Raw genomic sequence first — 20256 nt, 5'->3', positions numbered from 1 at the left:
ATCAGTAGACAATTTAGCATTTCCAGTGGATTTGGTTCTCTGAGATGCTTGCAACATACGTGACCAAATGAGTAAACCACAGGGTGAAACATACCTCATACATGCGTCAAAATGCATCTGAACATTTTTTTTTAGATTTCATATGGTCCAATGACCACACAGCAGGGTATTCAATTCAGTTCAATTTTATTTATAGCACATTTAAAATACAGCTTAAGATGCCCAAAGTGCTTCACATAAACAACAAGAAACAAAAACATAAAATATGACGCAGGCAAAAAATAATAAAAAGAATATAACACCAAAATATCCTGCCTAGGTAGAACCAAATTGCAGGGACGTGGGTTTTTAGTGTGTCTTAAACTGCGCTACAGACTGAGAGGATCTGACAGGCAGAGGGAGGGTGTTCCATAGTGTAGATGCTGCCACAGAAACGGGTCTGTCTGGTTTAGAGCCTGGCCCTGGGCACAGCCTGGAGGAGCTGGTCAGCTGACCTCAGGGCTCTGGGTGGAGTAAAGGGCTCCAGTAACTCCTTCAAATAAAAAGGACCGGTAGAGTGTAGAGATTTAAATACAATCACTAACATTTTTACAGTACAGTGCAGTAGTTTATCACAGTATGGCACAGTGGCCTGATTTGCACTGCCCCCTGGAGGACAGAAAGAGATCACATAGGTGCATGCAATCCAAGACCAGCACAATCAAATATGAGGAATAGTGGAGTACTGTGAGGCCTGTCACAGTGTCTTATATGCTGCTCTGTGGGTGAGGAGTGGAGCCTGAGGGCTGGGGGGTGAGGCCTGGGGGCAGGATGTGTCCTCCTTTGCAGAACAGCAGCTGGATTTCCCTGGTCAGGGCATCAGCCTGTTCATTCTGGTCCCTCACCACCTTCTGCAGATGCACTATGTCCTGTCTGTCACTGCGGCTCTGGCTGTTCTCCAGCTGTTTACCCTGAAACAAGAGACACACCGACCTAACTACCTACATCCATTCACGATGAGGAACAGGTCTGAACCAACATACTGTCTGGACAAGGGAAATTGACCGGTCCCTATTTATTTATTTATTTATTTATCTTTATTTATTCAGGGGGACCCAATGAGAGCACTTGGGCTCTCTTGTTCATGGGTGCCCTGTTTAAAATACAACACAAACCCAAAAAACAATCAAAAAAAATAAGTCCATAAAAAACATCAATAACAAGTGCATGTGTGTGTATAAAAGTTTGTTATCAGATTATTAAATTGCAATTATGTCACCAACGTGTCCAGTTTTGCTTTTCCTTGGAGCATATTCCATTTTTGTGAAGCAAAACAGTTAAAAGCCTCTTTCCCATCTCAGTTCTGGTGTGGCTCGTCCTTAGCCTTATGCATCATGTGATCTGGTGTTAAATGTTCCGGTATCAATAATTAACAAGCAGGTGAGGTATTCTGGCAGTTTTTGAAGTAATCCCTTATAGATAAACTTAATGCAGTGCTGTTCTCTAACAGACAGAGATGGCCCACTCACTTTTTCATAGAGAATACAGTGATGGGCTTCAAACCCATCACCTGTAATAAAACACAGGGCAGAGTGAAATAGTGGATCCAACAGTTTCAAAGCAGAGGCCAAAGTCTGCATGTGTATCACATCCCCATAATCCAGTACAGTGAGGAAGGTTGATTGCACTACTTCTTTTCTGTAATTTATTGGGATACAATATTTGTTTCTGTAATAAAATAATTTGGATTTTAAACTGTTACATTATTCCGAGATATGTTTTTAAAGGATAAGTTTTCACCAAGCCAAAATCCAAGATATTTATAAGTGTTGACTCTTTCAATGGATGTACCATTTAGTGTGTAAAGATTTGTAGCTTGCATGTTACTGAAATGTTTTTTGTTTTTTTTTTAATCATATACTATAGTTTTACTTGCATTCAAAAACAGCTTAAGATTTATGAGGGAGTTTTGGATTTCATTAAATCTTGTTTCAGTTTTAAAAGCCCCTGATCAGCAGAGGGAGCACTTGCACACAAAACAGCATCATCTGCATATAAATATATGTGGCTTTCTTTTAAATTGTGACCAATAGATTTAATAAAAATAGTAAAAAGTAGGGGGCTCAAAATTGAGCCTTGGGGCACTCCTTTACTTAAAGTTAAAAAATCTGATTTAAAACCATCGGCTACTACTGCCTGGGTTCTGTTTGAAAGATCATTTTGGAACCAGTTACATGTGGCATTGTCAAATCCAATCTGCTTCAGATGGTTCAGGACGACTCCATGATCCACTGAATCAAAAACTTTAGTTAAATCAATAAACAAAACTACACAATATTGTTTATCATCAAAAGCTGAGAAAATGTCATTTAAAACTTTTGTGGCTGCAGTGACTGTACTATGCCCTTTTCTGAAACCCGACTGATAAGAATTCAAAATGGAGAAATTATTTAAATAACCTGTAACTTGATTTGAAACTAACTTTTCCAAAACTTTTGCAAGACAAGGTCATTTAGATATTGGCCAGAAATTATTTACATTTTTCGTTGTCCCATCTTTATGTAAAGGCAAAACATGAGCTGTTTTCCATAATTCTGGTATAATTGCCATTTGAATTAACAAATTAAAAATATGTAAAAGAGGTTAAATTAAATATGGGGCAGCTAATAAAAGAAGTTTTGGATCGAGATCGTCAGCTCCCGTGGACTTCTTTGGGTCTATGGAGCGGAGAGCATTTAAGACCTCCATGTAACTGAAAGGTCTTAAAGAAAAAATGTGACTATCTGTCCGAGGTTCAGACTCAACATAATCAACATCAGAAGGACCATCATTGTGTAACAAATCACATGCAGAGATAAAATGTCTATTGAAAGCATCACATATTTCCTCTTTAGAATTTATAATTCCAGAATCTAATAAAATATCAGTTGGTAAAGTATAATTGTTAGGTTCAGAGAGGGATCTGATTGTCCTCCAGAACTTAGTTGGATTTCCGTGGCTCTCTATCAATGCAGACATGAAGTAGGATGTTTTTGCCTTTCTAACTGCTGATAGACATTAATTTTTCTTCTGACGAAAACTTGCCCAATCCAACTCAGACCTAGTTGTGTGAGCGATTTTCCAGGCAGCATTTCTTTCTCTAATTAATTGTGCAGTTTCTGAATTGAACCAGGGATTATTACAATTTTTCATTCTAAATTTTTCTTTTAGGCGCATGCCGGTCTACAATTTCATTAAATGTATCGATAAAAAAGTTCAAGGCCATATCAGGGTCAGGGAATGCTGATGTTAACCCGATCTCACTGTAATATAGGTCAGAGATGAAGGAGCTCATTGAAATGTTTATATGATCTTCTGACCTTTACACATGGATGCGTCTTTTTCATTTTTGTATTTCGGATACATCCAATTGGACAATGGTCACTAAAATCAAGTGGAAAAACACCATTTGCCTCATAATTATGGGGTATGTTTGTTAAGATTACATCAATGAGTGTGCCTTTATTCAAATTTGTAGGGTCAGGTCTAGTTGGATAAGACATTAATTGTGTAAGATTTAGGCCATTGCATAGGTCTTTGAAAGTTTAAGACGCTTTCTCCAGCCAGTTAATATTTATATGACCCATTACCAGGGCCTCACAATTTTCCAGTGTAGAAAGCATCATGAACAGATCATTTTTAGGGGCTGAAGGGGCACGATAAATACCAGCAATAGCCAATTTTTGATCAGGATCATTTGCGTAACTAACAGACACAGACAGACACTCAAAACATTTAGGCTTTGTACAGGAGAATAGAAGATCCACAGACAGGTGATCTTTGACATAAATGGCAACGCCACCTCCTTTAGACCTGCCTGTCACAGCGAAAAACTTTACAGTTTTCAATATTGATTTCCTTATCACTTATTTTATTTGATAACCAATTGTCAGAAAATATAAATATATCTGGATCTGTTTGATCTGCCCAGACTTTAATGTGATCTAATTTAGATACAATACTACGCACATTCATGTGTATAATTCCCAGTTCCCTTCCTTGTTTTGAAGTTTTGCATATCAAATATGCCTAGCTTATTAGAGATAATAGCTTTATTTGTGTTTGATTGAGACTGATTTGACGCCTGAGAATTAGGTTTGTTATTATTACTAATATTGATGTCAACCAAGTTACACGACCTCCGATAATTTCTTTCATTTCTACGAGATATTCTACGTGAAATATGCACATTGATGTGTTTTAATGCAGAATCTAAACCACGGGGCACTGGTTTTGTCAAAGAGCCACCTGAGACACTCTTTACCCTATGCGTAAGTCGTCATTCAGTCGGCCTGATAGGTGCAGACTCCAGTGTTAGTTTGATACTGTCACTCAGCAGTTTTTTCCCAGTTCTAGTTAAATGAATTCCATCGCAGGCAAAGAGATTATTCTTCTTCCAAAATCCACAAAAATGTATTATCCACAAAAGGAATTCCAAGAGCACTGCAATAACCCTTCAGCCGGACGTGAAGTTGGTGGATCCGACTAAACTTCATGTCACCGAAACTAGGAGATGGAATTGGACCTGATATTACGCATTGTTTTCCGGACTTCAGCACCGTGTCTATAAGTGATTTGAAATCATTACTGTTGTAATTTAATGTCATTGGAGCCAATGTGCACTGTGGATGTGTCCGCACGACTGGACAGTGTGTCTGTGAGTATGGTGTTTATATGTGATACCTGAGCTCCAGGGTGACACTCGGTTTCAATTCAATTCAATTCATTTATTTTGTAATGCCCAAAATCACAACAACAGTTGTCTCGAAGGGCGTTCATGTTTTGGTTGATGGGGGAAACCGGAGTACCCGGAGGAAATCCATCCAGACACGGGGAGAAACATGAAAAACTCCACACAGAAAGGCCTGGACGACCCGGGGATTGAACCAATGAACCGAACCGATGAGGAGCCGTGGGCAGGTCTTATCCCGTGAAGGATGCCACTTCCTTACCAACCGAGCCCGAGCTGATTGATGATTTTGTCTTAATGCTGTGGGAGCCCCTGTGACGTCCCGCGAGGATCTAAGAGTAGCTGGCAGCTCTTGACTGTGACTTGATAAACATGGAAACTCATCCAGGTCAAGAATATTAAATCTGTTTGATAGCTCCAATGGCTGCTTCTGGTTTGTGTTTGCATACAGACGTGAGCACTTTTGTTTACTATTCTTAACAAGAGACCAGCTGTGTGAGGGAGTAGAAGAAGTTGGACCTTTTAGCTCAGCTGCACCAAGACAGCCGCAGATGTCATGCCGAACACTGGCAGAGGTTGGCTGCTTGCACCCCGCACCAGCAGGAGCGGAGTTTACACTGGGAACAGCAACGGTCGCATCGAGTTCATTTATGGGGACGGAGATGGACTTGGATTTTCCCAGTGTCACCACTGAGTCAAGGAGTTGGTCACGAGAATGACTCTGTTTGAGTCAGTAAGGAGATTCGGTTCTCTAACTCCGTCATCCTCGCTTCCAAATGTAGACAGCGGTCACAATGCATCAAGTAAGCGGGTGACAAGATACTGTAAAGGAAGTTAAAACTCAAGCAGTAAAAAGATCAGATGTAAAAATCCATAACCATTTCAGGGATGTGATCAGATCCGTATTAAAAACGTTTTCCAAAACTTACACACAAGGGCCCAAAAAAAAAGGATACAAATACAAAAGGAGCCCACTGCATTGAGATGACTTGAAACAGAGCGACAGCGGATCGACACGCTCCACCCTCGCCAGAAGGTAAGTTTGACATTAAAAAATGTCAAATCTGGGTATCCAGCGATAAGAATATTAATCCAGATTAAAAAAAAAAAAAAAGTTAAGAGTTAAGAGAGAGTTAAGAACCGCAATTTCGGATTTTAAAGTGTCTATAAAATCAAGATAATAAACTTTGTCGGGAGCTCAATCTCCCTGGCAGCAAAAGACGCCAACGCATGCGCAGAGAGAAGAACGGAAAAACACCTGTTCTAGACACCTGTATTGACCTATATGTGCTATGTTTTACTGTAGTCATTGTAGATTGCCAAACATTTGTAGGCCTATTAAGTAGAGTGGTCCTTCAGGTGTCAGGTGTGACTCGTGCTGTGCTGCGTGCTTTGGTCTGTCATAGCAGAGAGTGGAGCAGTACCAAGTGGACAATCGTTTATCTATAGCTAATTTAACATATAGAAAACTATGAGTGAAAAGCTAAATGACAACGTAAGTACTGTCACAGTCACTCTGTGTGTGCCAAATCTGAGGCTGTGCAATCTGTGTCCCAGTTCTGAGGCTGTACTCACTGTGTGTGCCAGGTCTAGGGACATACTCACTGTACGTATCAGGTCTGAGGCCGTAGTAACTGTGTGTACCAGGTCTGAGGCTGTATTTACTGAGTGTACCACATCTGAGGCTGTACACTATGTGCCAGGTCTGAGGTTGTACTCACTTTGTGTACCAGGTCTGAAACACACACTTACCATCCTCTTCTCCCAGGCATTGATCTTTTGCTCCAGATCTTTCTTTTCATTCAGAACTCGATTCATGCTGACCATGATCTCTGTATTGATCTTCGTGTCCTTCATCAGAGCCTCACGAGCCTCCAGAACCTTCAGCTGTGAAAGATATCAGGGCCAGTTAACATGGGCTGAGGCTGTATGCGTACTGTGTGTAAGCTCTTCATAGCTTACAAACAAAGATGGCTGCTGTATCTTTATAATTTACAGCAGCCATCTTTGTTTGTAAGTTATGAAGAGCTGTACTGTCTGCTACCATGGGCGGAGCGAAGTGTGGGACCGTTTGTGTGAAGTGTTTTGCCCAAAGGCACATTAATATTGTGGACATACGTACGTCCCACTGGTGGATCTCATGGGCGTACTTTGCGTCCCGCAGTAGTTTGTCCTGTTTAAGCTCCTCCAGGGTCCTGTTCCCCGAAAGTGTCTGCAGGGCCTCCATGTCCACGATTCGCCCAAACTTCTTCATCATCAGGTCATCACACCTCTTCTTCAGCACTGTAACGACAGACAGGAGCAGGGCTTAATCACAAACAGACAGCCACTAGACACTAGGCCTGGCCAATATGAACCCCCACACCAACAATCACAACAGCTGCCAGAAGCATTCAAATGAATTCATTCATATAAAGTATTTCATATCATAATGCCATTTGGTACCTTATAACATGATTCATAAAGTATTTCATATAGTACTTTATAATATGATTCATACAGTATTTCATAGAGTACTTTATAATATCATTCATACTGCATTTCATATAGTACTTCATAATATAATTCATACAGTATTTCGTATTTCTACTCATTCAGAGATGCAGCAAAATGTCATAATGGTGTGAAACATTTCAAATAGAAATGACCCAATGTTCTCCATTGGTGTTTAGATACAATAATGAGGTAACAAAGTACAGGTCACGGTGCACTTTAATGTCACCATAGGACAGGCATACCCAAAGTCCGTCCCGGGGGCCATTTGTACAAATTTCCACTTTCCATTTCCACAGCCTCTGGAATAAAAATAATTATGTGTGGCCCGTCAGCACTGTTGACCAGTGTAAAATATACATGTTCAAGCTCGCTGAGTTTTATCGCCAACTGGATAAAGACAGGTTTAAAGAAATTCAAACCTTTGCTAAGAAAATTCTGAGTTTGTTTGGTTCGACATATTTGTATGTGAAGACATTCTTGGTAATAAACTTTAACAAGAACTGTACGAGGACAAGACTAACTGATTCTCACCTGTGTGACATTTTGCACATCAAAACCATTGTCTTTGAGCCAGACCTAGTTTATTTACTACAGTCCAGATCTCAGTTTCACTTTATAACTTGCCTTCACATTAGTGCAAGTTATTTGTTCTCCTTCTGAGGTGAATAATTCTAAAATCTCAGTGAATTTATTTTATTGTGATTATAAAAAACACAGTTTAAATGTTTACTTTTTTACATTGTTTTTGAAAGGTGAAAGCCATTTGCAATAAAAAGTAAAAAATAATTAAATACTTAATTTGCATTTAATATTAATGGCTCAAAGAATGATCAGGCTGACACCCCTGACATAGGCAAACTTGCCCTCTGCATTTGACTCATTCTTCAGTGCCACTGGGCCCTCCTGTCAAGAGCAGTAGGTGACTGCAGTGCTGTGCCCGGGGACCCATCCCAGATCTTGAGCCAGGCTTAGTCAGGGCTACCTACCTACAGAACTCGGGATTGTGTCATCACATCTCAGGTAATATTCAGTTAGTCAAATGTTAAATCAATGAAAATTTGAAAATGGTAAATACTAAACAACATTCATTCAAATTATATGCTATAACAAAACATTTTAAAATTTTTACTTTTACTTTTTTTTTTACCTTTTTACTTTTGCTACTAATGTTTCTCTGGACATTTGCCAAGAGTTTCCAGTGTGACTCATTAACTGCAAAGGTTATAAATGTCCAATAACTACAGGACGATGATTATGTTGCAAATGTTCATAAGGTCAATAGGGGCAGTAGGGATGTGTGAGTGTGAGGAGCCTGACCCTGGATCCTGGACTTCATGTCTGCGTTCTCCTGCAGCAGCCGGGCAAACTGCTGCCGAGCCTGGTGGAAGCGCTCCCTCTGCTGGCCTTTCTCATACTGCAGCTCTGGGATCCTGTCCTGTAGACGCTGTAGCTCACTGCAGTCCAGCACCAGTACCTGGCTTAGGTCAGCCAGCAGCTCTGTGCCTGACACAAACTGAAGAACACAGCCCATAGTCAGAGCACATCAGCACTGTCCAGGCCCTGGAACATTAGCTGAGCGTCAGAGAGACCTCCACCCACAGGACCCTAAGCTGCAGGCTGCACCCACGTGACCCTATGATATAGGCTCCACCTAATGATCCTATGGTGCAGGCTCAACCCACATGATCCTATGCTACAGGCTCCACCCACATGACCCTATGCTACAGGCTCCACTCACATGACCCTATGCTACAGGCTCCACTCACATGACCCTGTGCTGTAGGATCCACCCACATGACCCTATGCTATAGGCTCCACCCACATGACCCTATGCTACAGGCTCCACCCACATGACCCTGTGCTGTAGGATCCACCCACATGACCCTATGCTATAGGCTCCACCCACATGACCCTATGCTACAGGCTCCACCTACATGACCCTGACACTAACTTTTATTACTCATAGAAATGATTAAATACACTTTCTGTTCTGTCAGCTGTTGACTTAGTTTAAGGCAATAAAGCTTTATTTTTTAGAGCGAGCAAAAAACGTCAAAAATCACACATGTAATCGTAAAATAATACAATACAATACAAATTCAGACAAATTTATCTGGCTCATGTGGTCTCTGGTCTGTTTGTGCATGGTTAAAACACCAGGCAAATGTTTAATATTTAAAATGTAACCAACCTATAAGGATGTACAATAGATTAATACTGCACAAACTATTTTTACCAGTCCCTATTGACAGAGAAGGAACTGGGTCCTCCTGTTCTGGGATAGGTATTTTCAGGCCAGGAACCTTTTGGTAACACAGGTGCATGCACCAATTCCTTTGAAGTGATGTGGTGTTTTTTTTGTTTTTTTTTACCCAAAATATTAATTAAATACAATAATAATATTAAGAGTTGAATTGTTCATAAATTTTGTTAATTTGAGCTTTTTTGTGTGAAAAGCCCTTACAGGGAGTACTGTTCCATGTGAAAAGCCCTTATGAAGAGTGCTGTCCCATGTACTGTGGCGTGTCTGACCTGGTGCAGACACAGAGGCACCACCACGTCCAGTTCGTTCATCTTCTGCTGCTTCTCTCGGGCCATCAGCTCTAGGTCGTCCTCCACTGCCTTGCAACTGCTCCTCAGTCTTTGCCCCTGGAAACACAGTGACAGAGTAACAGTTGATTTATCCATGTGTAGATGAACAGCATAATAGAAAGAAAGAAAGAAAGAAGAAAGTTACTTTCTTGGTGAGGGTCTCACAGTCCTTCTTTAGAGCCTCGGCGCTCCTCCTGTCCTCCTGTAGCTGCTCCTGCAGGTCCAGTCTGCGCTCTCTCAGCTGCAGCACGTTTTCGAATAGTGCCAGCTCACAGTCTGACAGAGGAGAAGCACACTGTAGCCAGAGTCTGCCCCACGTGCTCTCCTCTGTGTTCTGCTCTATATGCTCTGCGTGCTGTGCTCTATGTGCTGTGTTCTATGTGCTGTGTTCTATGTGCTGTGCTCTATGTGCTGTGCTCTATGTGCTGTGCTCTATGTGCTGTGCTCTATGTGCTGTGTTCAATGTGCTGTGTTCAATGTGCTGTGTTCAATGTGCTGTGTCCTATGTGCTGTGTTCTATGTGCTGTGTTCTATGTGCTGTGCTCTATGTGCTGTGCTCTATGTGCTGTGTTCTATGTGCTGTGTTCAATGTGCTGTGTTCTATGTGCTGTGTTCAATGTGCTGTGTTCTATGTGCTGTGTTCTATGTGCTGTGTTCTATGTGTTGTGTTCTATGTGTTGTGTTCTATGTGTTGTGTTCTATGTGCTGTGTTCTATGTTCTGTGTTCTATGTGCTGTGTCCTATGTGCTGTGCTCTATGTGCTGTGCTTTATGTGCTGTGTTCTATGTTCTGTGTTCTATGTGCTGTGTCCTATGTGCTGTGTTCTATGTGCTGTGTTCTATGTGCTGTGCTCTATGTGCTGTGCTCTATGTGCTGTGCTCTATATGCCGTGTTCTATGTGCTGTGTTCTATGTGCTGTGTTCTATGTGCTGTGTTCAATGTGCTGTGTTCAATGTGCTGTGTTCTATGTGCTGTGTTCTATGTAATGTGTTCTATGTGCTTCGTTTTATGTGCTGTGCTCTGTGTGCTGTGCTCTATGTGCTGTGTTCTATGTGCTGTGTTCTATGTGCTGTGTTCTATGTGCTGTGCTCTATGTGCTGTGTTCTATGTGCTGTGTTCTATGTGCTGTGTCCTATGTGCTGTGTTCTATGTTCTGTGTTCTATGTTCTATGTTCTGTGTTCTATGTTCTGTGTTCTATGTGCTGTGTCCTATGTGCTGTGCTCTATGTGCTGTGCTTTATGTGCTGTGTTCTATGTTCTGTGTTCTATGTGCTGTGTCCTATGTGCTGTGTTCTATGTGCTGTGTTCTATGTGCTGTGCTCTATGTGCTGTGCTCTATGTGCTGTGCTCTATATGCTGTGTTCTATGTGCTGTGTTCTATGTGCTGTGTTCTATGTGCTGTGTTCAATGTGCTGTGTTCAATGTGCTGTGTTCTATGTTCTGTGTTCTGTGTTCTATGTGCTGTGTCCTATGTGCTGTGCTCTATGTGCTGTGCTTTATGTGCTGTGTTCTATGTTCTGTGTTCTATGTGCTGTGTCCTATGTGCTGTGTTCTATGTGCTGTGTTCTATGTGCTGTGCTCTATGTGCTGTGCTCTATGTGCTGTGCTCTATGTGCTGTGCTCTATGTGCTGTGTTCTATGTGCTGTGTTCTATGTGCTGTGTTCAATGTGCTGTGTTCTATGTGCTGTGTTCTATGTAATGTGTTCTATGTGCTTCGTTTTATGTGTTGTGCTCTGTGTGCTGTGCTCTATGTGCTGTGTTCTATGTGCTGTGTTCTATGTGCTGTGTTCTATGTGCTGTGTTCTATGTGCTGTGTTCTATGTGCTGTCTTCTATGTGCTGTGTTCAATGTGCTGTGCTCTGTGTGCTGTGCTCTATGTGCTGTGTTCTATGTGCTGTGTTCTATGTGCTGTGTTCAATGTGCTGTGTTCTATGTGCTGTGTTCTATGTAATGTGTTCTATGTGCTTTGTTTTATGTGCTGTGCTCTGTGTGCTGTGTTCTATGTGTTTTGTTTTATGTGCTGTGCTCTGTGTGCTGTGTTCTATGTGCTGTGTTCTATGTGCTGTGCTCTATATGCTGCGTTCTATGTGCTGTGCTCTATGTGCTGTGCTCTATGTGCTGTGTTCTATGTGCTGTGTTCTATGTGCTGTGTTCTATGTGCTGTGTTCTATGTGCTGTGCTCTGTGTGCTCTATTAACTCAATATGCTCTCACAATAAAACATCACATCATTCACATGTGAAGACACATGTGCCCCATAACCAGAGGATTAGCAGTTTACCTCTGGTTTGGTACAGATGTTCCTCTGGGTAAGACACTTCACCTGCATTCAATTGGCTCTACTCTCGCAGTTTGTATGCAACAGAATGAGGGTTGATGCAACAACCCACTAAGTAAGTAATTAAGTAAACAGGGAATAAATAAATGCTATACAAAAATTAAGTGGCCACTGCACTGTCAAATTTTTAAAATACTTTCTTTTGTTCAATTCCCTTCAGACAGTAGAGCTACATGTTACTAAAGCACAGTGAAGTGATGCAGAATGTTGGGTGTATACAGCGTGTAGGATGGATGTGAGAGTACCCACTGGTAGGACACACACTGTCATCCAGAGGAGCACCCCCTTCGTCCATGTCTGCATCATCTTCATCCACATCTTCATCCCATTCCTCATCTTCGTCCTCCTCGCTGCCTGTCCCCTGCTCTGTTGCACACATAAAAGGGGATTTTTTTTGTGATCAAATTTTTTATAGTCAACATATAGACAACAAAAACAAATAAATCCCCCCCACAAAAAAAAGGAAAAAAAAAAAAAAAAACGAATCCCGAGCTCATGGTGAAATCCTACTCCCCCTCCCTGGGCTCCACATGTACAAATCAAAACACACATACAAACATATACAAACACTTACAAAATAGAAAACTCACAAGCATATATGCATACACACATACACACACCTATACCATAAAACATACTTATACACATATATACTTGCACACTATGTATGTATTTATATACACCTATACATTACTATACATACTATATATATATATATATATATATATATATATATATATATATATATATATATATATATATATATACACACACACACACACACACACACACACACACACACACACACACACACACCTTTCTTTTTTATTTATCATTTATTATTACCATTACCATCATCATTAATAAATAATAATAACATTATTATTAATTAATTAATTAATTCTGTTTTTGTGAGAAAAATCATTAATTAAAAAGATAAGTGGGGAAAAACAAAAATCTTTAACATTTTAGTTAGATAAGAATGTACGGTTTTCCAAAATATATTAACATCTTTACAATCCCAAAACATGTGGATAAAAGTATCGATCGTGTTGTCTGAGCATTTATCACAATATGGAGAAGAAGTGAGCTTCATCAAGTATCTCTTTTTGGGGGTTAAATAAGTTCTATGTAGAAAGTCAAAGTGCAATATCTGATGGTTTGGATTTTTTGATGAATAAGTAATTGTGTTCCATATTCTTTTCCAATTGTCATTCTCCAATACTGCCTCCAAATCCTTACTCCACACATTTTCAATGGTTTATAATTTGCATTCAATAATAAACTATATACATTTGTGTAACAAAACTCTTTTAAATTTTTCTATTTAATACATTGTGTAATTTGTGTGTGGTGAGAGATTCAGTCCATGAAGCTCTATAGGCTCATGGAGGATCTCAACTGGAGGTATAAGAAAAAAGAAGATGCTGACAGATTACAGAACACATAAATCGTTAAAGGGGTGAAGTCCAGAGTCGGTGAACATGTCTCCAAATACATAAATCCCTTTCTCTTCCCATTGTGAAAATGTAAATGGCTTGGCCCCAGAGAGACAATTTTTTTTTTCTTCATAGGTACTCTTCAACTATGAGAGACAAAACAAGAAGAAAAAAAAACAAAACAGAAAATCACATTGTTTGATTTTTAAATAATTTATTTGCATATTATAGTGGAAAATAAGTATTTGGTCAATAACAAAAGTTCATCTTAATACTTCGTTACATACCCTTTGTTGGCAATGACAGAGGTCAAATGTTTTCTGTAAGTCTCCACAAGGTTTACACACACTTTTGCTGGTAGTTTGACCAATTCCTCCATGCAGATCTCCTCTAGAACAGTCAACATCCTCCCTGATGGATGGAGGTTTTCACTCAAAATCTCATGATACATGGCCTCATTCATTCTTTCCTTTACATGAATGAATCGTCCTGGTTCCTTTGCAGAAAGATAGCTTCAAATCATGATGTTTCCACCCCTATGATTCACAGTGGGTATGGTGTTCTTTGCATGCAACACAACATTCTTTCTCCTCCAAACACGACAAGTTGAGTTTTTACCAAAAAGTTCTACTTTGGTTTCATCTGACCATATGACATTCTCCCAATCCTCTTTTGGATCATCCAAATGCTCTCAAGCAAACTTCAGATGGGCCTCGACATGTACTAGCTTAAGCAGGGGGACATGTCTGACACTGCAGGATTTGAGTCTTTGGCGGTGTAGTGTGTTACTGATGGAAGCCTTTGTTACTTTGTTACTTTGGTCTCAGCTCTCTGCAGGTCATTCCCTAGGTCCCCCCGTGTGGTTCTGGGATTTTTGCTCACCGTTCTTGTGATTATTTTGACCCCACAGGGTGAGATCTTGCGTGGAGCCCCAGATCGAGGGAGATTATCAGTGGTTTTGTATGTCTTCCATTTTCTAATAATTGCTCCCACAGTTGATTTCTTCACACCATGCTTAACTATTGCAGATTCAGGTCTTCCCAACCTGGTGCAGGTGAAAAATTTAGTTTCTGGTGTACTTGGACAGCTCTTTGGTCTTGGCCATAGTGAAGTTTGGAGTCTGATTGTTTAAGGTTGTGGACAGGTGTCTTTTATACTAATAACAGGTGCTATAAATACAGGCAACGAGTGGAGGACAGAGAAACCTCTCAAAGAAGAAGCTGCATCTTGCTTGTTTGTAGGTGACCAAATACTTATTTTACCGAGTAAATTACAAATTAATTCATTGAAAATCCTACAATATGTGTTAAAAGTCAGCTGGACTGCATTACCCATGATGCACCTGTTAATACTGTAGTTCTAGAAAGCCCGTGGCCCGTGAATTCACTGTAGAGTATTACAGTGTTAGGAGCGGAGCCTCGTCTTCACACTACCTAATCTTGTGTGTATGAGTCCTGTGTGCGTTCATACGATGCAAATATTGTTTGTAATTGGGTACGAATGTTGTATTTAGCCAGTTTATTTTACAAATGGGTATTTTTATCGTTCGATGTGCTCCATGTGCAATTACCACATAACAACGTTTCAATTGTGTCCATCCATTGTCCATCCTATTGCAATAGCTAATATTCTTCACTGCATCTGCCTGTAAATAACTTATTTACCCATTTTGTACAGTTTTGCCCATTTGTTCATTATTACATTTGTACAAGCCCTTAAGGTTTACATAGAAGTTTTTTTATTGTGTTAGAGCGCCCCCCTGGGGTTTTTGGTGTTATAATATGCCATTTTCCCTGTTCATTCATTGTATAGCTTAGTGGTGTTTCTGGTGTTGCTAGTGCATATATACTTTGTCTTTCTTTCAGATAACCACACACACACATGTACACACATCTACACAGGGATACACCACCACAAACTTCTGTGTAACAATCAGTCCCTCGATGTCACTTGCTCCCTCCTCCTGAATAAACATCCCTGAATCATACAAGTGGAGTTTGCCTGTTCCTTCTGACCAAGGACAACTCAGTCGAAGACGGATCAGTAATCAGTGCATGCCAGACGCACACAGTACCTTACAATATGATTTCCTGGATTCTTTCCCCTCATTCAGTCTCTCATAGTTGAAGTCTACCTATGATGACAATTACAGGCCTCTCTCATCTTTTTAAGTGGGAGAAGTTGCACAATTGGTCGCTGAATAAATACTTTTTTGCCCCACTGTATATTTTTATTGCCTGATAAAAAATAAACAAAGCCTATCAAAAGGCAATAGTGGAGACTAAATACAAGCTGCTAATAAAAAGATAATATGAATGAATTTCTTTGAAACCAAAGAACCCATTGCAGACCATATACAAAAATTGATGTTGAATCAAAAAAGTCTTGACGCATTATAATACACTATAATATACTATACTATCATAATTTGAAATAAAACATATACTTGTTTGTCTAATTAAATAGATTATTTATTAGCATTCCATTTCATTGACTGAGCCAGAGCAAAACTAAAATAATGATATGACTCTACGTCACAATTGCCTATTGGTTTCAGAGCCTTACCTTCCTCTACAGCCTTCTCCTTCTTCTTCAGTCTTTTGATGCCCTTCTTGAAGACTCTGGTGAGGAACTCTTCAAACTTGTTGTTGTCTCCAAGTGAGGCGATGAAGGTGGTGGTCAGGGCCTTCTCTCGCTCCTGAAGTTTGGAGATGTCCTGCAGCTTTGACTCCAGCTGCTCATTCAGCTCCTTCAGTTTTAACTAAAGCACATCAAAACGTAGGAGTTCTCTTATCCAGTTTATAATTATTATTGGCACACAAAATGAAAACAGGAGCACATGACATTTCAGGTTTTTATTTTCAAGTAAAGAATACACGGTTTGTATCCTGGGAGAGACATTGCTCAGTTAGGGGTACACTACAGATCTGTACATTCTTAGATAGACTTTATAGGTTCCAAATGTATAGTTGGTGTAGGCTAAAAATGTTTTAGGGGGTTCTTTTCTGGGATATCTAAAACCACATGAAATGTCAAATCTATTGGCAATACATTTAAATTAAAATAAATGGCACTTACTACTCTCGGAATATAATGGCATCATTACAATGTAAAAAATGAAAACCTATGTGGGGAGTAAACCAGGTGGATGATTTGTTTTAACCATCTATCTTTCCTGTCTGCTTAGACAAAACATTAATTGGATTGGAGACTGCAGGTAATATCAGGACGCAACCACAGCTGAGCCACAGTGGCTCTAGCGCACAGCGTTGTTGTGCCCTTCAGCAAGACACTTCACCCACCTGGTGGTGTGATTAGTAGCCTTTCTTCTGTCAGTGTTTTTTTTGTTGTTTTTTTTAAATTAAAACTATTAAATTGTCTCTACAGACTAACAGCAGAAAGAAATTAAGCTAGGCAAATATAAAAATGTTGAACCTGACCATTTCTGCAAATTATGGTGGGCCTATAGAATGATGTGGTGCTAACAGTGAAGCTCATGTACCGTGATGGCTTCCTCCTCCTCCGCTTTGATGCTCAGCTTGCTCTGTAGACTCTCCTCTCTCCTCTCAAATTGCTCGAGCAGCAGAAGCTCCTGCAGCAGAGTGAGCTGTCGGAGGTCTGCTAGCTTCAGCTTCTGGTCCAGAGCAAGCTTCTCATGGAGAATCATCCGCAGGGATGCATCCCACTTGCATATCATGCTCTGCATCTGAGGCACAGACACACACCAGGAGTCACATCCCACACTCTGAGGCACAGGCACCACACCAAGATAAATACTTAAGAGTCACATCCCACTCCCACACTGAGGCTCAAACACACACCGGGAGTCACATCCTCCACTGAGGCACAGACAGCCATTGGGTGTGTTATAGTGGCAGTGATATGGCAGCGTTTACAAACCTGTTCTATTATACAGTCCTGTTGATACAATAGCCTGATCTGTTTCTCCATCTGGAGCTCCTTTTCCAGACCTGTATTTTCCACCAGCCCCTTCCCTTCTGGCTCCAGGTCTGCATCTGATGGCTGGCTAGCAGTCTTCTCTGTGGCATCTGATTGGCTGCTAGTGTGTTGTCCCTCGTCCATCTTTTTCTCCAGCTGCTGCAGAATGTCAGAGACTCCATCCTGATCCTGCTCCTTCACTCCAGACCTGGATAAAAATGTCATATGGGCATTTTTCAACAATAAAACAAGTAAAGATTGCACTAGACTTCCATCTCCACATGCACTTCGTCCTGCTGTTCTGTGGGATCCCTAGGCATTCCCAGAGCATGTACTACATCATGACTTGAATAGTTCTAAAATGTGATTGACCCAAAGGAGGACAATATTTGAATGAAATGGTATAGTGTCCGTACCAGTTGTCCCTCAGCTGCTTGTATGTTTGTAGTGTGGCGCGGGTGTACTGCAGCCTCCTCTCAGGGGTCTCCTCAGGCAGCACATGAGGCAGGGTGGGGCAGAGCAAGTGGGACTCTGCTGGGAGCCTCCACTGGACCCTCTGCAACTCTATGCTCAAAGTGTGGAGACGAGCCACCAGCTCAAACTTGGAGTCTCGTAAGGCTATGATCCGAGTGTTCATCTCTGTTTGTTTGCACCGCATCTGTGGATGAGATGGAACATGTTCTTTTGGTCAGAGTTTAGTCTGATTGTTCACCATATTCCATTCCTGTAAATTAATTCACTTGAAAATACTACTGAATTTGAAGACAATGATACAGTTTTATTAGGCTTTTTAGCCAAAAAATAAACTGGAAAAAGCATGTTTTTTTCATTTTTGGTTTCTTTCATTGCACAAAAAAATTATGTACTTGCTCTAAGTGGGCTTGCATTTTCACAAACCTGACTCTTTGGTCTGGAGGAGGCTAAAATCTTCCACAGTATTTCAATTCAATTTAGTTTTGTATAGCCCAAAATCACTACAGCAGTCGCCTTGCAGGATGCCAAATTGCCAGTATGGCATGAAACGTATCCATCTCCATGGAGAATGTTTGGAAGTGACATGCCACCTCCAAAACTCACAAATTGTCTATCAAATCTCTTTTCTCTCTTACTTTTACTTTAAATGCATATTTGCTGAGCTATGAGGGTAAACCCCACTCAACATCTGTGTAATTTCGGTTTAGGGACCATTGCAGATCTTGTTGTAGTACACTGTTATACTGTATTATCCAGTTGCAGTTGTGCCAAATTTATATAACTTATTTGTTTTAGCTGATGTGTGTGCGTAGTTACCGCCTCCTGCAGTGAGGTCAGCTCCTCTCTTTTCCTCTCGGTGTTCAGCTGCAGCTGTTTGGGGACAGTGAGGTCAGAAGAGGGCTTGAGCTTTCGGTCCCCCACAGTCTCTCGAGCATTCTGGATGGCCTGGATGTCCCGAGGGTCCTCATAGTTTTCATCAGGCTTCTCCGCATAACTAACACAACAACACTACATTTATACATTCACATCATTTGTATAAATTCTCTTTTTAAAGAATCTTCTTTAAATAAAAACATAATTGAAATGAATAACTGCTGTGCCTGGTCTTACAGAAATTCTGGATTTTGGCCATTGAGCACTTTTTATATTTTAATGATCTTATATTATGCAACATTGACTCCTGTGAGCTTGTAGCCATATTAGAATGTTGTTACCAGATCCAAAACATACCCAGGTTGTTTTGTTCAGTTGAAATTGCCACAGAGAGTCTCCAATATCCTTTAGTGCACTGAGAAGCACTTTCAATGATGCTCAAACAATAGCTGTAGCTTCAAAGTTAGACCATTCCAAGGCTGCAAATTATTCAAATAATTCTAGTGAGATTGTATAGAGTTTACAACACACTGGGGCGCTGTGAATGAAACAAAACACATCTCCAGGTATGTTTTTGATGAGCAATATTATAAGGTTAGAGCAACATATGCCCCTGAAATTCAGTGTACTCACTGCTCTACTGCCCACAGCATGTGGAGAACTTACAGATGTGCCCACTCCTCCTTCCTCTTTTGGATCTTAGCTCGAGCTTGCTCTGCCTTCTCGTTGGCTTTCCTCAGCCTTTCCACCTGCCGATCAGCCAGTTTAACAGCAGGAGGCCGAGACACGAGAGAAGTGTGCACCATTTCCTCCTCTGAAGGACACACAGACACATCACAGGAGAGAAGACATTGTCACAATCAAAGTCTTTTAAAAGGAAGGGCCAATAGAAATCCATGGTCACTTAACTATTTTAGCAAATTTATGCTGAAACTAATAATTAGTTGTTAGTGATTCAGAATTCCTGTGTTACTTATGGAGATATAAGTAACAAAGATGTGTCGTGTTGCAGACTCTTTCACCACAGGGCACGTCTACACTTAGCACTTTAGAACTCGTGCAATACACTTAGCACTTTAGAACTCGTGCAATAAACACAGCACTTTAGGACTTGTGCAATACACACAGCACTTTAGGACTTGTGCAATACACACAGCACTTTAAAAGTTGTAGTAACCCTCCTGAGTTTATGTTTTTGACTTGGCTTCTGTCCTTTTTCTGTATTTGACTGTATTTTGTGTATGTGGTATTTTATGTGAAATGTGAATCAACCTGTCCAGGGACAACAGATGGAAACTAGCCTGTGGCTAAAATCTGGCATGTTTACATATGTATCTTATGTTCATTAATATGCATTGTCCCTTTTCTAAATAAATAAAATAAATAAAAAAAAAACA

The 20256-nt window shown here is 40.5% G+C and overlaps 1 protein-coding gene across 1 annotated transcript in view; it reads right to left on the bottom strand.

Annotated features, from left to right (window-relative positions):
- Nucleotides 1-727: 727 nt before the first annotated feature.
- The window catches only part of LOC117391418 (cilia- and flagella-associated protein 44), a 72721-nt gene continuing 53192 nt past the window's right edge, over nucleotides 728-20256 (bottom strand). The window contains exons 22-34 of the mRNA XM_033989229.2: nucleotides 19526-19673; nucleotides 18803-18980; nucleotides 17929-18170; nucleotides 17474-17720; nucleotides 17076-17279; nucleotides 16139-16334; nucleotides 12384-12500; nucleotides 9942-10072; nucleotides 9722-9853; nucleotides 8522-8717; nucleotides 6831-6991; nucleotides 6461-6595; nucleotides 728-950 (exon numbers count right to left, since the gene is read on the bottom strand). Coding sequence (XP_033845120.1) covers nucleotides 747-950; nucleotides 6461-6595; nucleotides 6831-6991; nucleotides 8522-8717; nucleotides 9722-9853; nucleotides 9942-10072; nucleotides 12384-12500; nucleotides 16139-16334; nucleotides 17076-17279; nucleotides 17474-17720; nucleotides 17929-18170; nucleotides 18803-18980; nucleotides 19526-19673 — 2291 coding nt within the window. The 3' untranslated portion in view covers nucleotides 728-746. The remainder of the gene's footprint in view (nucleotides 951-6460; nucleotides 6596-6830; nucleotides 6992-8521; nucleotides 8718-9721; nucleotides 9854-9941; nucleotides 10073-12383; nucleotides 12501-16138; nucleotides 16335-17075; nucleotides 17280-17473; nucleotides 17721-17928; nucleotides 18171-18802; nucleotides 18981-19525; nucleotides 19674-20256) is intronic.

Source organism: Periophthalmus magnuspinnatus, chromosome 23 (assembly GCF_009829125.3).
Source record: "Periophthalmus magnuspinnatus isolate fPerMag1 chromosome 23, fPerMag1.2.pri, whole genome shotgun sequence".
Lineage (NCBI taxonomy): Eukaryota > Metazoa > Chordata > Actinopteri > Gobiiformes > Gobiidae > Periophthalmus > Periophthalmus magnuspinnatus.
This window is presented reverse-complemented; position numbering and strand designations above follow the sequence as displayed.